Below are 14825 nucleotides of genomic sequence, written 5' to 3'. Positions count from 1 at the left end.
AAGAGGGTGGTGGGTGCCTGGAACTCGCTGCCGGGGGAGGGAGTGGAAGCAGATACGATAGTGACTTTTAAGGGACATCTTGACAAATACATGAATAGGATGGGAATAGTTAAGTTGGGCAGCATGGTTGGTCCAGGCTTGGAGGGCCGAAGGGTCTGTTCCTGTGCTGTAATTTTTGTTCTTTGCTGGAGTGTTTGTTTTTAGATAAGAGGATTGATGAGGGTCATGTTGTTGGTGAGGTGTATATGGACTTCCAAAAGGCATTGGAGAGAGTGCCACACAACAGACCTGGGAGAAAGACTCAAGCTTGTGGAATAAATGAGGAAGTAGGCATTTGGAAAAGAAATTAGTTGAGTGGCAGGAAGCAGTTGTGATTGAAATGGTTGTTTTTCAAATTGGAGGAAAGTTTGGAGCGGAATTCCCCAGGGGTCAGTGTTGGGAAGCTTCGCTCTTCCCGATGGATATTAATAACCTCGACTGGTGCTCGGGACATGATTTCAAAATTTGCAGAAGATAGCGAAGATTGGAACTGTTGCCAAATGATGATCAGGACAGAGTTGAACTTCAAAAAGGACATTGACGTGGGTGAAGTGGGCAGACAAGTGGCAAATGAAGTTTAATGCAGACGAGTGCGAGGTGATTCATTTCGGCAGGAAGAATATGGAGCGATGGTATAAAACAAAGGGATAAACTCAAAAGGAGGTGCAGGAACAGAGGGACCCTTGGTGTAGATGTACGCGAGTCATTGAAGATGGCAGGGCATGTTACATAGAAGCTGGAGTAGGCCATTCGCCCCTGCTCCGCCATTCGATTTGATCATGGCTGGCCATCAAATTTAATATCCTGAGTTCCCCCCCCCCCCCAATTATCCCTTGATCCCTTTAGCCCCTAGAGATTTCTTCTTGAAATCGGGACAACGTTTTGATGTCAACTACATTCTGTGGTAGTGAATTCCACAGGTTAAGAGAGTATATGATACCTGAGGTTTTCATTAATAGGAGCATTGAGTACAAGAGTGAGGAGATCATGTTGAACTTGTATAAGACACCAGCTAGGCTACATTTGGAAGACTGCAGCCAGTCCTGGATGCTGCACTTGAAGGACGTGAAGGCATTGGAGAGAGCTCAGAGGAGATTCACAAGAACCTGAGGATAGATTGGAGGTTTGGGACTGTTTTTCTTTGGAGCAAAGAAGGCCGAGAGGGGACTTGACGGAGGTATTCGAGATCCTGAGGGGTCTGGACGGGGTAAATAGTAGAGAAACTTCCCCCACTCTCTCGAGCATCAAGATGGAAAGGGCACAGATTCAAAACAATGGACAAAAGGATGTGAAGTGATGTGAGGAGAAATGTTTTCACTCAGGGTGGCTGGAGTTTGAAACAAACTTCCTGAGAGGGTGAGGAGGCGGGCTCGATTGCGATCTGAAAAGAGAGAATGATTTTGATTTATTATTGTCACATGTATTGGCATCCAGTGAAAAGTATTGTTTCTTGCGTGCTATACAGACAAAGCATACCGTTCATAGAGAAGGAAAGGAGAGAGTGCAGAATGTAGTGTTACAGTCATAGCTAGGGTGTAGAGAAAAATCAACTTAATGCAAGGTAGGTCCATTCAAAAGTCTGACAGCAGTCGGGAAGAAGCTGTTCTCGAGTCGGTTGGTACGTGACCTCAGACTTTTGCATCTTTTTCCCGACGGAAGAGAGAATGTCCGGGGTGCGCGGGGTCCTTGATTATGCTGGCTGCTTTTCCGAGGCAGCGGGAAGTGTAGACAGAGTCAATGGATGGGAGGCTGGTTTGCGTGATGGATTGGGCTACATTCACGACCTTTTGTAGTTCCTTGCGGTCTTGGGCAGAGCAGGAGCCCAGACCAAGCTGTGATACAACCAGAAAGAATGCTTTCTATGGTGCATCTGTAAAAGTTGATGAGTTGTAGCGGACATGCCAAATTTCCTTAGTCTTTTGAGAAAGTAGAGGTGTTGGTTGAGCTTTCTTAACTATAGTGTCGGCATGGGGGGGCCCAGGACAGGTTGTTGGTGATCTGGACACCTAAAAATTGAAGCTCTCAACCATTTCTTCCACTTCCCCACTGATGTTGACAGGGGCATGTTTTCCACTACACTTGAAGTCGATGACTATCTCCTGCATTTTGTTGACAGTGAGAGATTATTGTTGTCACACCAGTTCACCAGATTCTCTCTCTCTCTTTCCTGTACTGTGTCTCCTCATTGTTTGAGATATGACCCACTAGGGTGGTATCATCAGCAAACTTGAAAGTCAAGTTGGAGGGGAATTTTGGCCACACAATCAAAGGTGTATAGGAAAGGAGAGTGTGTAAATAGGAGTGTGTGTAAGGTTACGGGGATAAGGCAGGGGAGTGGGATTTCTTGAATTATTATGGTTGCATGCGCCGAGACAGTAAAAAATGTATAGCTCACAAGTTTCCATGCTCCATCTTGAAACAATGATGTGGGCAATCCACAGGGAGATCAGTACCACATCCCCATTCTCTCTGCACTCCGTGTCGATGGGGATTGACTGCAAGGATTTTAGGGCCTTGTGTCAAGCTCCGGTTTTGTGAATGAAAGAAACACAACCAACAGGGGTGATGCACCGCTGATTTACGCAAAGACTAGATGTTGTGAAACAACAGGCTTTTATTAACAAAGAACAGAAGCACTCCCAAACTGATAACTAACCCGAACTGAGGCAAAAGGGACGGAGAGAAGTCACCTTTATACCCCAAGGAGGGCGGAGCCCTGGATTGAGGCAGCAGGGGCGTGTCCAGGCATATCATAACTACAGTGGTTCACCACAAGGGGAAAGAGAAAAAGTTTTAAATTGAACTAAAATAAAGACGACAACTTGCACAATGGCCCTACATTAACATATCAGTGGAGTGACAGAAATTGCCAACATGTCAGAGACTCGGGAGGGGAGGTGATTGTTGTCTGTCTCTTTTTTTTAAACTTGTGCTTTTTGTACTGGCTTGTTGCGCAGAATGATCTTTCAGAGAGCTGGTGCAGATGCAGTGGGCCAAATGGCTGCCTCCTGCCCTGTAAAGATTATTTTTTTCCTGTAGTATAAATTGTGGTGAGAGTTTGAAATTTGGCCTGCTGAGTGCAAGACCAAAAGTTTCGACACTATGTCACTCGTTACATCCAGGCTGGAGTTCTGTCCTAGCAAGTGACTTGGTGAATTCCTTCCGCCCGCTGTGCGCACTCTGAGGGACAGGGTACCGCAAAACATAGAATGTGAGGAGGCCATTCATCCCATTGTGTCCAGTCTAATCCAGGTTTCCAGGCTCTTCAATCCATAACCCTCATTGGTTGCAACACCTCAAGGTGTGTATTTTTTCAAATGACGGAGATCGGGTTAGAACAAATTACTCCTTGCTGCTCTCCCTCTAACCAATTTTATGACCTGGCTGACCATTTCCCCCTGGGTTATTGCCCTCCCTGTGAGGGAAATAAGTCCAAACCGCTCCATTCTAGTGCTAATCCTGTGGTGCAGTGGGGAGTTACCCTGCCGCGTGAGACAGAAGCTTTGGGTTCAAGTTGCACTGCAGTGGTTGTTGGCCCAGAAAGGAGCATTCATGACAAAGTCTGGGCAGGGCTGAGCATACACCTGAAAATCCATTTTGCCACACGCGGTGAGTGGGGAGAGGCACCTGCTCAGCCGTGTGGCTGGAACCTCGACCATCGCTCTTCAGAAGTAGGCCGTACACGCGGAGATTGCCTGTCGCTATGACAACTCTGATACCAAGAGACTAGTAACACGCCAACGCCACTTGTCAAGCTTCATCTGGACCCTTCGCCGTTGTACAGACTTTGATTAAATCTCCCCTCTGTCCTGAAGGAAACAACCCCAGCCTCTCGGCTCCTTCCGCCAAGGGTGGACTCGCTGTTCCTCCACCCCTCTCGCCTCCCTCTGCAATGTGGCTTAATGCAGCAGAGGTGCGGGTGGGATTTGAAAAGGAGGATGAGGGTGTATACCATAGGGTAGCCGTCGGATGTGCTCCCTTCAGCAGGTTTAACCGGATCTTCCACCACGGGCGGCACGGTAGCACAGTGGGTTAGCACTGCTGCTTCACAGCTCCAGGGTCCCGGGTTCGATTCCCGGCTCGGGTCATTGTCTGTGTGGAGTTTGCGCATTCTCCTCGTGTCTGCGTGGGTTTACTCCGGGTGCTCCGGTTTCCTCCCACAGTCCAAAGGTGTGCGGGTTAGGTTGATTGGCCAGGTTAAAAATTGCCCCTTAGAGTCCTGGGATGCGTAGGTTAGAGGGATTAGCGGGTAAAATATGTGGGGGTAGGGCCTGGGTGGGATTGTGGTCGGTGCAGACTCGATGGGCCGAATGGCCTCCTTCTGCACTGTAGGGATTCTATGATTTCTATGATTTGATTCACTCCTGCCGCTAAATGTACAACCGAGTCAATGAGGGACTATTGCCCCATGCACAGGTTGGCCTAGTGTGCTGGATTGGTGTAGCAGCCACGACGAGCTGTTACCCATGTGGGATGGAGCTCCCCATTTGGAACTAACTCTTTTTAACCTCAATTCGAAACAGCAAATGCTGGAGACGAGTCGGTTAACTGACACTGTACTATCATAGAATCATAGAATCCCTACAGTGCAGAAGGAGGCCATTCGGCCCATCGAGTCTGCACCGACCACAATCCCACCCAGGCCCTACCCCCACATATTTTACCCGCTAATCCCTCTAACCTACACATCTCAGGACTCTAAGGGGCAATTTTTAACCTGGCCAATCAACCTAACCCGCACATCTTTGGACTTGTATCGACGGCGAGGGTGGGAGGATTGGTGCCCCGGGAGTATAGGTGCGATAGGGGTGGGCAAATTGATGCCTGGGAAGGGCCGGATCTTCAGGAGGGAACATTAAAACAGAGGCCCGCATCGGCTCTGAGGGGTAGATGTAAAATTTCCATGGCCAATACTGGACCATGGGAGCGTGGGAATTGGAAAAACATTGATGGATTCTTCCAGTTCGGGGTGAGAGCATGCAGAGGCCACCGATGCAGTCATTGATGAACCAGCACTGGACGTGAAATTAATTCCCACACAGGCGATGGAATCGTAGAATCTACAGTGCAGAAGGAGGCTGTTTGGCCCATCGAGCCTGCACCGACAACGATCCCGCTCGGGTCCTGTCCTATCCCCGCAACCCCATATATTTACCCTCCTAATCCCCCTGACACTAAGGGGCAATTTATCATGGCCATTCCACCTAACCCGCACATCTTTGGACTGTGGGAGGAAACCGGAGCACCCGGAGGAAACCCACGCAGACACGGGGAGAACGTGCAAACTCCACACAGACAGTGACCCGAGGCTGGGAATTGAACCCGGGTCCCTGGTGCTGGGAGGCAGCAGTGCTAACCCAATGTGCCGCCCCAAACGCACTTCAACCAATCACCATAGGAGATACCTGGATTTGAACCGCAGACCTCTTGATCTGCAGTCAAATGCTCTTCCACTGAGCTATACCCCTTCAGGTATAGATAGATTGCAATTGGTGGGTATTATAGAAACAGGGGTCCTGTGGCACAGTGGGTACGAACAAGGAGGCCCTTCCAACCTGCTCCACCATTCTATAAGAGCAGGGCAGATCCAATTGTCACCTTGACCCCATATTCCCGCCTACCCCCACTCCCCCAATAATCAAGAATTAAAAAGGTTCTAAGACTCTGCTTCCCCCGCCTTCTGAGGAAGAGAGTTCCAGAGACTCAGCACCCTCTGAGAGAAATCATTTCTGCTCCTCTCCGTCTGCAATGGGCAACCCCAATTTTATACAGAAACCACACACCCCCCACACCCTGCCCCCAGTTCTAGATTCTCCCACAAGAGGAAACATCCTCTCCACATCCACCCTGTCAAGAAACTCCCTCAGGATCTGAAAGGTTTGGATCGAGTCGCCTCTTACTCTTCTAAACTGCAGCGGGTACAAGCCTGACCTGTCCGACCTTTCCTCATCAGACAACCCGCCCATTCCAGGGATAGGTCTGGGAAACCTTCCCTGAACCACTCCCAACACATTCACATCCTTCCTTAAATAAGGAGACCCCGTACTGTACACAATACTCCAGATGTGGTCTCACCGATACTGTACACAATACTCCAGATGTGGCCTCACCAACACTACACAATACTCCAGATGTGGTCTCACCCATACTGTACACAATACTCCAGGTGTGGTCTCATCGATACTGTACACAATACTCCAGATGTGGTCTCACCCATACTGTACACAATACTCCAGATGTGGTCTCACCCATACTGTACACAATACTCCAGATGTGGTCTCACCCATACTGTACACAATACTCCAGATGTGGTCTCACCCATACTGTACACAATACGCCAGATGTGGTCTCACCCATACTGTACACAATACTCCAGATGTGGTCTCACCCATACTGTACACAATACTCCAGATGTGGTCTCACCAATACTGCACCCAATACTCCAGATGTGGCCTCACCAATGCCCTCTATAACTTGAGCATAACCTCCCTAATTTTGTACTCAATTCCCCTCACAATAAATGATAACATTCTATTAGCTTTCCTAATTACTTGCTGTACCTGTATATTAGCCTTTTGCGATTCATGCACTAGGACACCCAGATCCCTCTGCACCTAGGGTAGCGACGTCACTTCTCGACCAGAAGCTCTGCGTTCAAGTCCTATTCAAAGACCCGATGGCCACGATGGTGCACTCACAGCATGGTTAAACGGGCTGGTGACCGGTCTGTAAATCCCTTTGGTATGGCTGAAGGCAGGCAGTAAGGGAGCGGGAGAGTTCCCTGGTCAGCCACACTGCGGAGGGCAGTGACAAGCCACTGCAGTATGTTTCTGATCCTTGACCAATCCAATGGAAGTCCGTGTTCGCCAACACCAGCTTGGTACCTGGAAGAGGAGGAAGGAAATAAAGCCCTTGTCCAGAGTGAGTGTGAATGGCAGGAGTGTTTCCTCTGTCCCCAGGGAAACCTCCCCACCGACACCTGGGATACCCGAGACTGTTCAAAGTGAAGGGACAGCGTCCGGGGAAGGCACTTTGATTGCCCAGAGACAGCTGAAGTCCAACATCAACAGTGAACAGAGCACATGGCAACCCAGGCACGCCAACCACCTGCTCCCCCCCCCCAACCACCATCTGCCCCAGCTGTGGCAGAGACTGCAGGTCGAGCATCGGACTCCTCACTCACCTGAGAGCTGGTTGTTAGTGTGGAAGCGACAAGACACTGGTTAGACCTCAGATGGAATATTGTGTACAGTTCTGGGCGCCACGCTAGAGGAAGGATCATAGAATCCCTATGGTGCAGAAGGAGGCCATTCAGCCCATCAGGTCCACACGTATTTACCCCACTAATCCCCCTAACCTACACATCTTTGGACACTAGGGAGTAATTTAGCATGGCCAATCCACCTAACCTGTACATTTTTGGACACTTAGGGGCAATTTAGCATGGCCAATCCACTTAACCTGTACATTTTTGGACACTAAGGGACAATTTAGCATGGCCAATCTACCCAATCTGCACATCTTTGGACATCAAAGGGCAATTTACCACAGCCAATCCACCTAACCTGCACATCCTTGGACGCTAAATGGCAATTTAGCATGGCCAATCCACCTAACCGGCACATCGTTGGACACTAAGGGGCAATTTAGCATGGCCAATCCACATAACTTGCACATCTTTGGACATCAAAGGGCAATTTACCACAGCCAATCCACCTAACCTGTACATCCTTGGATACTAAAGGGCAATTTAGCATGGCCAATCCACCTAACCTGCACATCCTTGGATACTAAAGGGCAATTTAGCCTGGCCAATCCACCTAACCTACACATCTTTGGACATCAAAGGGCAATTTACCACAGCCAATCCACCTAACCTGTACATCCTTGGATACTAAAGGGCAATTTAGCCTGGCCAATCCACCTAACCTACACATCTTTGGACATCAAAGGGCAATTTACCACAGCCAATCCACCTAACCTACACATCTTTGGACACTATAGGGAAATTTAGCATGACCAATCTCCCAACCTGCCCATTTATGGACATTAAGGAGCAATTTAGCATGGCCAATCCACCTAACCTGCACATCTGCGAAGTGTGGGAGGACACCAGAGCACCCAGAGGAAACCCACACAGACATGGGAAGAACGTGCAAACTCTACACAGTCACCCGAGGCCGGAATTGAACCCGGATCTCTGGGGTGTGAGGCAGCAGTGCTAACCACTGTGATGTTAACGCATTGAGAGTTTTTTTCTTTTTATTCATTCACGGGATGTGGGTGTCGCTGTCTGGGCCGGCATTTATTGCCCATCCCTGAGGGCATTAAAGAGTCAACCACGTTGCTGTGGGTCTGAAGTCACATGTAGGCCAGACGGAGTAAAGGTGACAGATTTCTTTCCCTAAAGGAAATTAGTGAACCAGATGGGTTTTAATCGACAATGGTTTCATGATCATCATTACATTTTTAATTCCAGATTTTTATTGAATTCAAATTTCACCAACTACCATAGTGGGATTCAAAACTGGGTCCACGGAGCATTATACTGGGTCTCTGGATTACAAGTCCAGTGACAATACCATTACCCCACTGCCTCCACTTAAAGTGCCAATGCCGGCATCTCCACTCCATTTAAAGTGTGCAGCAGAGGTTACAAGATTGGTCCCAGGGCGGAGAACTTTCAGTTATGAGGATAGATATGACAGGTTGGAACTGTTCTCGGAGAGAAGGCGGCTGGGAGTAAATTTGAAAGGAAAGAAGAAAACGCTGGATAAACTCAACAGGTCTGGCAGCATCTGTGGAGAGAGAAAGCAATAACGTTTTGGATCCAAATGACACTTCTGGCACGGCGGTGCAGTGGTTAGCATTGCTGCCTCACAGCTCCAGGGACCCGGGTTCAATTCTGGCCTCGGGTGATTGTCTGTGTGGAGTCTGCACGTTCTCCCCGTGTCTGCATGGGTTTCCTCCGGGTGCTCCGGTTTCCTCCCACACTCCAAAGATGAGCAGGTTAGGTGGATTGGCCGTGCTAAATTGCCTCTTAATGTCAGGGGTTTAGCAGGGTAAATACGTGGGGTTATGGGGACAGGGCCTGGGTGGGATTGATGTGGTGCAGGCTCGATGGGCCGAATGGTCTTCTTCTACCCTGTCGGCATTTTATGATTCTACAGAAGTTTGACAGATGTTCAAAATCAGGAAGGCAGAGTAGAGAGGGGGGGAAATGGTCCTGTTCACAAAAGGATTGGGAAAGAGAGAATGTAGATTTAAAGAGATTTGCTAAAATAAGCAAACGTGACAAGAGGAAAAACCTCTTCACACAGCGAGAGGTTGGGGTCTGGAATATTCTGCCTGGAAGTGTGGTGGGGACAGGTTCAATCGAGGCATTCAGGAGGGCATTATTTGATTATTTGAATAGAAACAATGTGCAGGGGTAGAGTATGAGGAAAAGGCAAAGGGATGACACCAAGTCACAATGCTTGTTCCGGACAGCTGATGCAGACCGAACGGCCTTCCTGCATTGTAACATTTCTGTGATCCTTGGTTCTGAAGGACTGCCTTGGCAGACTGATCTGAGTTATTATTGTCACATGTATTGGAATACAATGATAAGTATTGTTTCTTGCATGCTTTACAAACAAGGCATACCATACATAGAGGAGGGTGCAGAATGTAGTGTTACAGTCATAGCTAGGATATAGAGAAAGATCAATTTAATATGAGGTACGATTCAAAAATCGTAATTCAAAATTCAAAAATTCAGGTAGGCCCATTCAAAAGTCTGACAGCAGCAGGGAGAAGCTGTTCTTGAGTCAGTTGGTACGTGACCTCAGACTTTTGTATATTTTTCCCAAAGCAAGAAGGTGGAAGACAGAATGTCTTTGATTATGCTGGTTGCTTTGCCGAGGCAGCAGGAAGTGTAGACAGAGCCAATGGATGGGAGGCTGGTTTGAGTGATGGACTGGGCTTCATTCACGACCTTTTGTAGTTCCTTGCGTCGTCAATCCTGTTGAAGACTCTGACACTTCCAAATATCCAGTCTGCCTCGTGAGACGGCGCTAGTACCAGCGGGAGGTGTAGACAGAATCAGTGGATGGGAGGCTGGTTTGCGTGATGGGCTACATTCACAATCCTTTGTAGTTTATTGCGGCCTTGCACAGAGCAGGAGCCATACCAAGCTGTAATACATCCGGGAAAGAATGCTTTCTATGCTGCGTGGTGGGCAGCTGGCCCTGTCTGCTTGTTTCTGGACCTCCAGGGAGGGCAGCAATGGAGGCGCCGCTATCCCGGTATGCACTGCGCCAGTGAAAGCCCCCTATTACAGACAATGGGGGGGGCGGATGGGGAAGGGGGGGAAAGCCAATGCCGGAAGATAGTAAGCTCTCCAAATGGGTCCACGTTCACTCAGCGACCATTAATTATCAATTTGCATCGACACTCACCCGCTTGGCGCCATCGCTTGGAAAGGTTTTAAAATGTCTCCTCCTCCCGCTGCTGCCGCCCAGTCCGCTGACTGACGTCCGCTCCGACCAATCACAGCGCGGCCATTGTTCAGGAGGCGGCGGCTATTGGCTGTTACGAGGCAGGGGGCGGGATTAACGCTGCCGCCCCCACTCCCAAACGGCCTAGCGAGCGAGCGAGCGCGTCCCCGCCCCCCCCCACCAGCACGCAGGCGCAGTCACTCCCCATTCAACAGCAGCGCGTCCTCCCCACCTGCGCACGCGCCGTCTCTCCCGGCCATTCCCATTGATTGAGACCGCAGTCACCGCGCATGAGCAGACTCCTCCTGCGGGCCGAAGGACGTGCGCCCCCAACCCAAACCCCGCCCCCTGCCCGATCGCTCCGCCCTCCGTGACGCCTGCGCAGTCTTTTCTCCGGCCCGGCCTGACCAACACGCATGCCCCCGCCCCCGTAAAGCCCCGCCCACTTGCGACCAACGCTCCAACCGGCTTCGCGAGGACGGCGTGATTGACGTGACGGGCGCCCAATCGAGAGAGGGAGCGAATGAGAGAAGGGTCTGGGGAGCTATGCAAATGAACTGACGTCAGCAGCCTCTCGTGGGTAAAAGGGAAGGGCGCGCGCGCCGGGCTAATTTGAATAAAAACTGCCGCTCGGCGCCAGCCAGCGGGGGGGGAACTTTAAGGCGAATAAAAATCGGCTCAATTGGGAAAAAAGATCAATTGGACATTCAGCGATGTGAAGTAGGGAAGCGAACGGTTTATCGTTTTTTATTTTTTTTCGGGGCGGGGAGGGGATGGCGGACTGGACGGAATCGGAGGTGGAAGGCCTGCGGGCTGAGGTGGAGCGGCTGAGCGCCGAGCTGGCCGAGACGAGCGAGCAGAAGGTCCAGGCGGCGCAGTACGGGCTGGCCGTGCTCGAGGAGCAGCAGCGCCTCCAGCAGCGCTTCTCCGAACTGGAGCAGGAGCACGAAGCCGCCGCGCAGGAGCTGGAGCGCCTGAAGGAGGTGAGGCTGCGATTGGGGGGGCGGGACCGGGACCCTCCCACTTGGCGCTCAATCACGCCGTTGCCCCGGGCGACCACAATGGCCCACGTGGGGTCTCCTCGACGCCGATTGGTCTCTTTCCTTTCCCACCCCCCCTTCCCATTGGACAGCCATCCCGTCAATCCACCGTTGCCAGGAGACAACAATGGCGCACGTGGGGCGGGCTGGACGCCGATTGGTTCCTTCACTCCCCCCTTACCCCCTCGCTGGCCCAATGGCCTGCCTCTTACTCCTCCCATTGGGCAATCAGCCGTTGCCCGGGCGACCACGATGGCGCACGTGGGGTTTACTCGACGCCGGTTGAGCTCCTGCCCCATCCCTGCCAATCAAGCGTTGCCAGGCGACAACAGTGGGGTGGGCTGGGCTTATGAGGAGGAGGAGGAGGCCATTCAGCCCAGCCCTGCTCTCCCGTTCTATGAAATCTGATTGTCTCCCGGGCCCCACTTTCCTGGCTGCCCCCCCTTCACCCCCTTGTGGATCAGAAATCTGTGTAACTCACCCTTGAATATATTCAGTGAGCCGCAGCCCCCACTGTTGTCCGCGGGGAGGGGGGTAAACAACACTGACCACCCTCTGAGAGAAGAAATTCCTCCTCTTCCCCCTCTTCAATGGGAGACCCCCTCATTCTCAAACTGTGCCCCCCACCCCTTCCCAGTTCTAGATTCCCCCACCCTCCAAGATGGGGGGGAGGACATCCTCTCAGCATCCACCCTGTCAAACCCCCCCTCAGAATCTGAGATGTTTCAATAAGATCCCCTCTCATTCTTCTAAACTCCAATGGGTTCAGGCCCCGACCTGCTCAACCTTCTCCTCATCAGACAAAACCCCTCCTTCACCCCAGGAATCGGCCCAGTCAACCTTCTCTGAACGGCCTCCGATGCGAGTGGATCCCTCCTTCAGTGAGGGTGAGGAGACCAGAACTGTTCGCAGTGCTCCAGCTGCAGAAACACCAATGCTCTGTACAGTTGGAGCAAGACTTCCCGACTTTGGAACAACGTTCCCATTTGTCTTCCCAATCACTCGCTATGCCTGCACGGTGACCTGTTGTGATTCGTGCCCCAGGACGCCCAGATCCCTCTGTACCAGAGTTCCACAGTCCTTCCCCAATCTAATTCTATTCTGATTTTCTGGTGTCAATATGTAGATATCCCGTCGAGGCAACTGGGCAGTTTGCTGGCTAGGTTACAAATTGGTTTTGGCGTTTCCGATTGGAGGGATAGAAAGAGAGAATGGAGATGGGGGAAGAAAGGATCACACTGGGACTGAATATAAACGTCTGGTTTGGCCTCAGCTTGTGGGCCATTCCAGGCTCCCTTGGCACGCCCACACGAGGGAAGGTGTCAGTGTCTTGGTAAGATTCACAGAGCAGCTTCACCAGGAAGACACCAGACAGGGAGGGTCTTCAGCTGCCACACATCCTCCCGAGGGGACATTACAAAAGGTTCGGCGCTGTTCCCCCTGGGAGCAGACGGGGACAGGAGATTGGTCGAAGAAAGGTCCGTGAGATGTTTGGGGGGGGGTGTGGATTTAGATGGTGAAAAACCACTGCGTCAGTGAGTGGCTGGCTGATTTCAAATGATGAAAGACTGCTGAATGGCTATAGAGGCATAGAGGTTTACAGCATGGAAACAGGCCCTTCGGCCCAACTTGTTCATTCCGCCCAGTTTTTACCATTAAGCTGGTCCCAATTGCCTGCGTTTAGCCCATATCCCTCCACCGGTGGCACGGCGCTCCCTCGACACCAGCCCTGGGGCAGTGCGGCGCTCCCTCGACACCAGCCCTGTGGCAGCGCGGGGCAGTGCGGCGCTCCCTCGACACCAGCCCTGTGGCAGCGCGGGGCAGTGCGGCGCTCCCTCGACACCAGCCCTGTGGCAGCGCGGGGCAGTGCGGCGCTCCCTCGACACCAGCCCTGTGGCAGTGCGGCACTCCCTCCACACCAGCCCTGTGGCAGTGCGGGGCAGTGCGGCACTCCCTCCACACCAGCCCTGTGGCAGCGCGGGGCAGTGCGGCGCTCGCTGATGCTCTGGCCCTCGGGCAGTGCGGCGCTCGCTGATGCTCTGGCCCTCGGGCAGTGCGGCGCTCGCTGATGCTCTGGCCCTCGGGCAGTGCGGCGCTCGCTGATGCTCTGGCCCTCGGGCAGTGCGGCGCTCGCTGATGCTCTGGCCCTCGGGCAGTGCGGCGCTCGCTGATGCTCTGGCCCTCGGGCAGTGCGGCGCTCGCTGATGCTCTGGCCCTCGGGCAGTGCGGCGCTCGCTGATGCTCTGGCCCTCGGGCAGTGCGGCGCTCGCTGATGCTCTGGCCCTCGGGCAGTGCGGCGCTCGCTGATGCTCTGGCCCTCGGGCAGTGCGGCGCTCGCTGATGCTCTGGCCCTCGGGCAGTGCGGCGCTCGCTGATGCTCTGGCCCTCGGGCAGTGCGGCGCTCGCTGATGCTCTGGCCCTCGGGCAGTGCGGCGCTCGCTGATGCTCTGGCCCTCGGGCAGTGCGGCGCTCGCTGATGCTCTGGCCCTCGGGCAGTGCGGCGCTCGCTGATGCTCTGGCCCTCGGGCAGTGCGGCGCTCGCTGATGCTCTGGCCCTCGGGCAGTGCGGCGCTCGCTGATGCTCTGGCCCTCGGGCAGTGCGGCGCTCGCTGATGCTCTGGCCCTCGGGCAGTGCGGCGCTCGCTGATGCTCTGGCCCTCGGGCAGTGCGGCGCTCGCTGATGCTCTGGCCCTCGGGCAGTGCGGCGCTCGCTGATGCTCTGGCCCTCGGGCAGTGCGGCGCTCGCTGATGCTCTGGCCCTCGGGCAGTGCGGCGCTCGCTGATGCTCTGGCCCTCGGGCAGTGCGGCGCTCGCTGATGCTCTGGCCCTCGGGCAGTGCGGCGCTCGCTGATGCTCTGGCCCTCGGGCAGTGCGGCGCTCGCTGATGCTCTGGCCCTCGGGCAGTGCGGCGCTCGCTGATGCTCTGGCCCTCGGGCAGTGCGGCGACCCCTCGACACTGGCGTTGCGGCGCTCTGGGCTGCTGGTTTGATTGATGTGTTGTCTGTATTTGTATTTCTGTAACAGTTTCTTGGTGCTTTAAATCTCCCTCAGTGCCTTGCACCCCCCCACTCCTGTTGAAGTTAGTGCGTGTTGCTTTAGTTAAGAAGTTCCTTATGTCTGTAAACACTGGGGTTGCCTGTGCTGCATTCCTGAAGTTCCAGTGTGTGAAGTTGAGCAATGGATGGGTTATTTGTGTTCGAGATGAACCCCACCCCCAAGGCTTGGGATTAAGCAGTCATCCCACTCGGCCTCCTGTGCTGCAGCCTCC

At 52.8% G+C, this 14825-nt stretch overlaps 1 protein-coding gene across 1 annotated transcript in view; it reads left to right on the top strand.

The window, feature by feature from the left end:
* Nucleotides 1–11148: 11148 nt before the first annotated feature.
* Nucleotides 11149–14825, top strand: part of LOC144487255 (protein bicaudal D homolog 2-like) — a 47406-nt gene continuing 43729 nt past the window's right edge. Inside the window, exon 1 of the mRNA XM_078205340.1 lies at nt 11149–11500. Within this exon, the coding sequence (XP_078061466.1) occupies nt 11291–11500 (210 nt within the window). The 5' untranslated portion in view covers nt 11149–11290. The remainder of the gene's footprint in view (nt 11501–14825) is intronic.

The sequence above is a fragment of the Mustelus asterias genome, unplaced genomic scaffold (assembly GCF_964213995.1).
Source record: "Mustelus asterias unplaced genomic scaffold, sMusAst1.hap1.1 HAP1_SCAFFOLD_677, whole genome shotgun sequence".
NCBI lineage: Eukaryota > Metazoa > Chordata > Chondrichthyes > Carcharhiniformes > Triakidae > Mustelus > Mustelus asterias.
The sequence above is the reverse complement of the archived record's forward strand: the minus strand, read 5'-3'. Positions and strand labels throughout refer to the sequence as shown.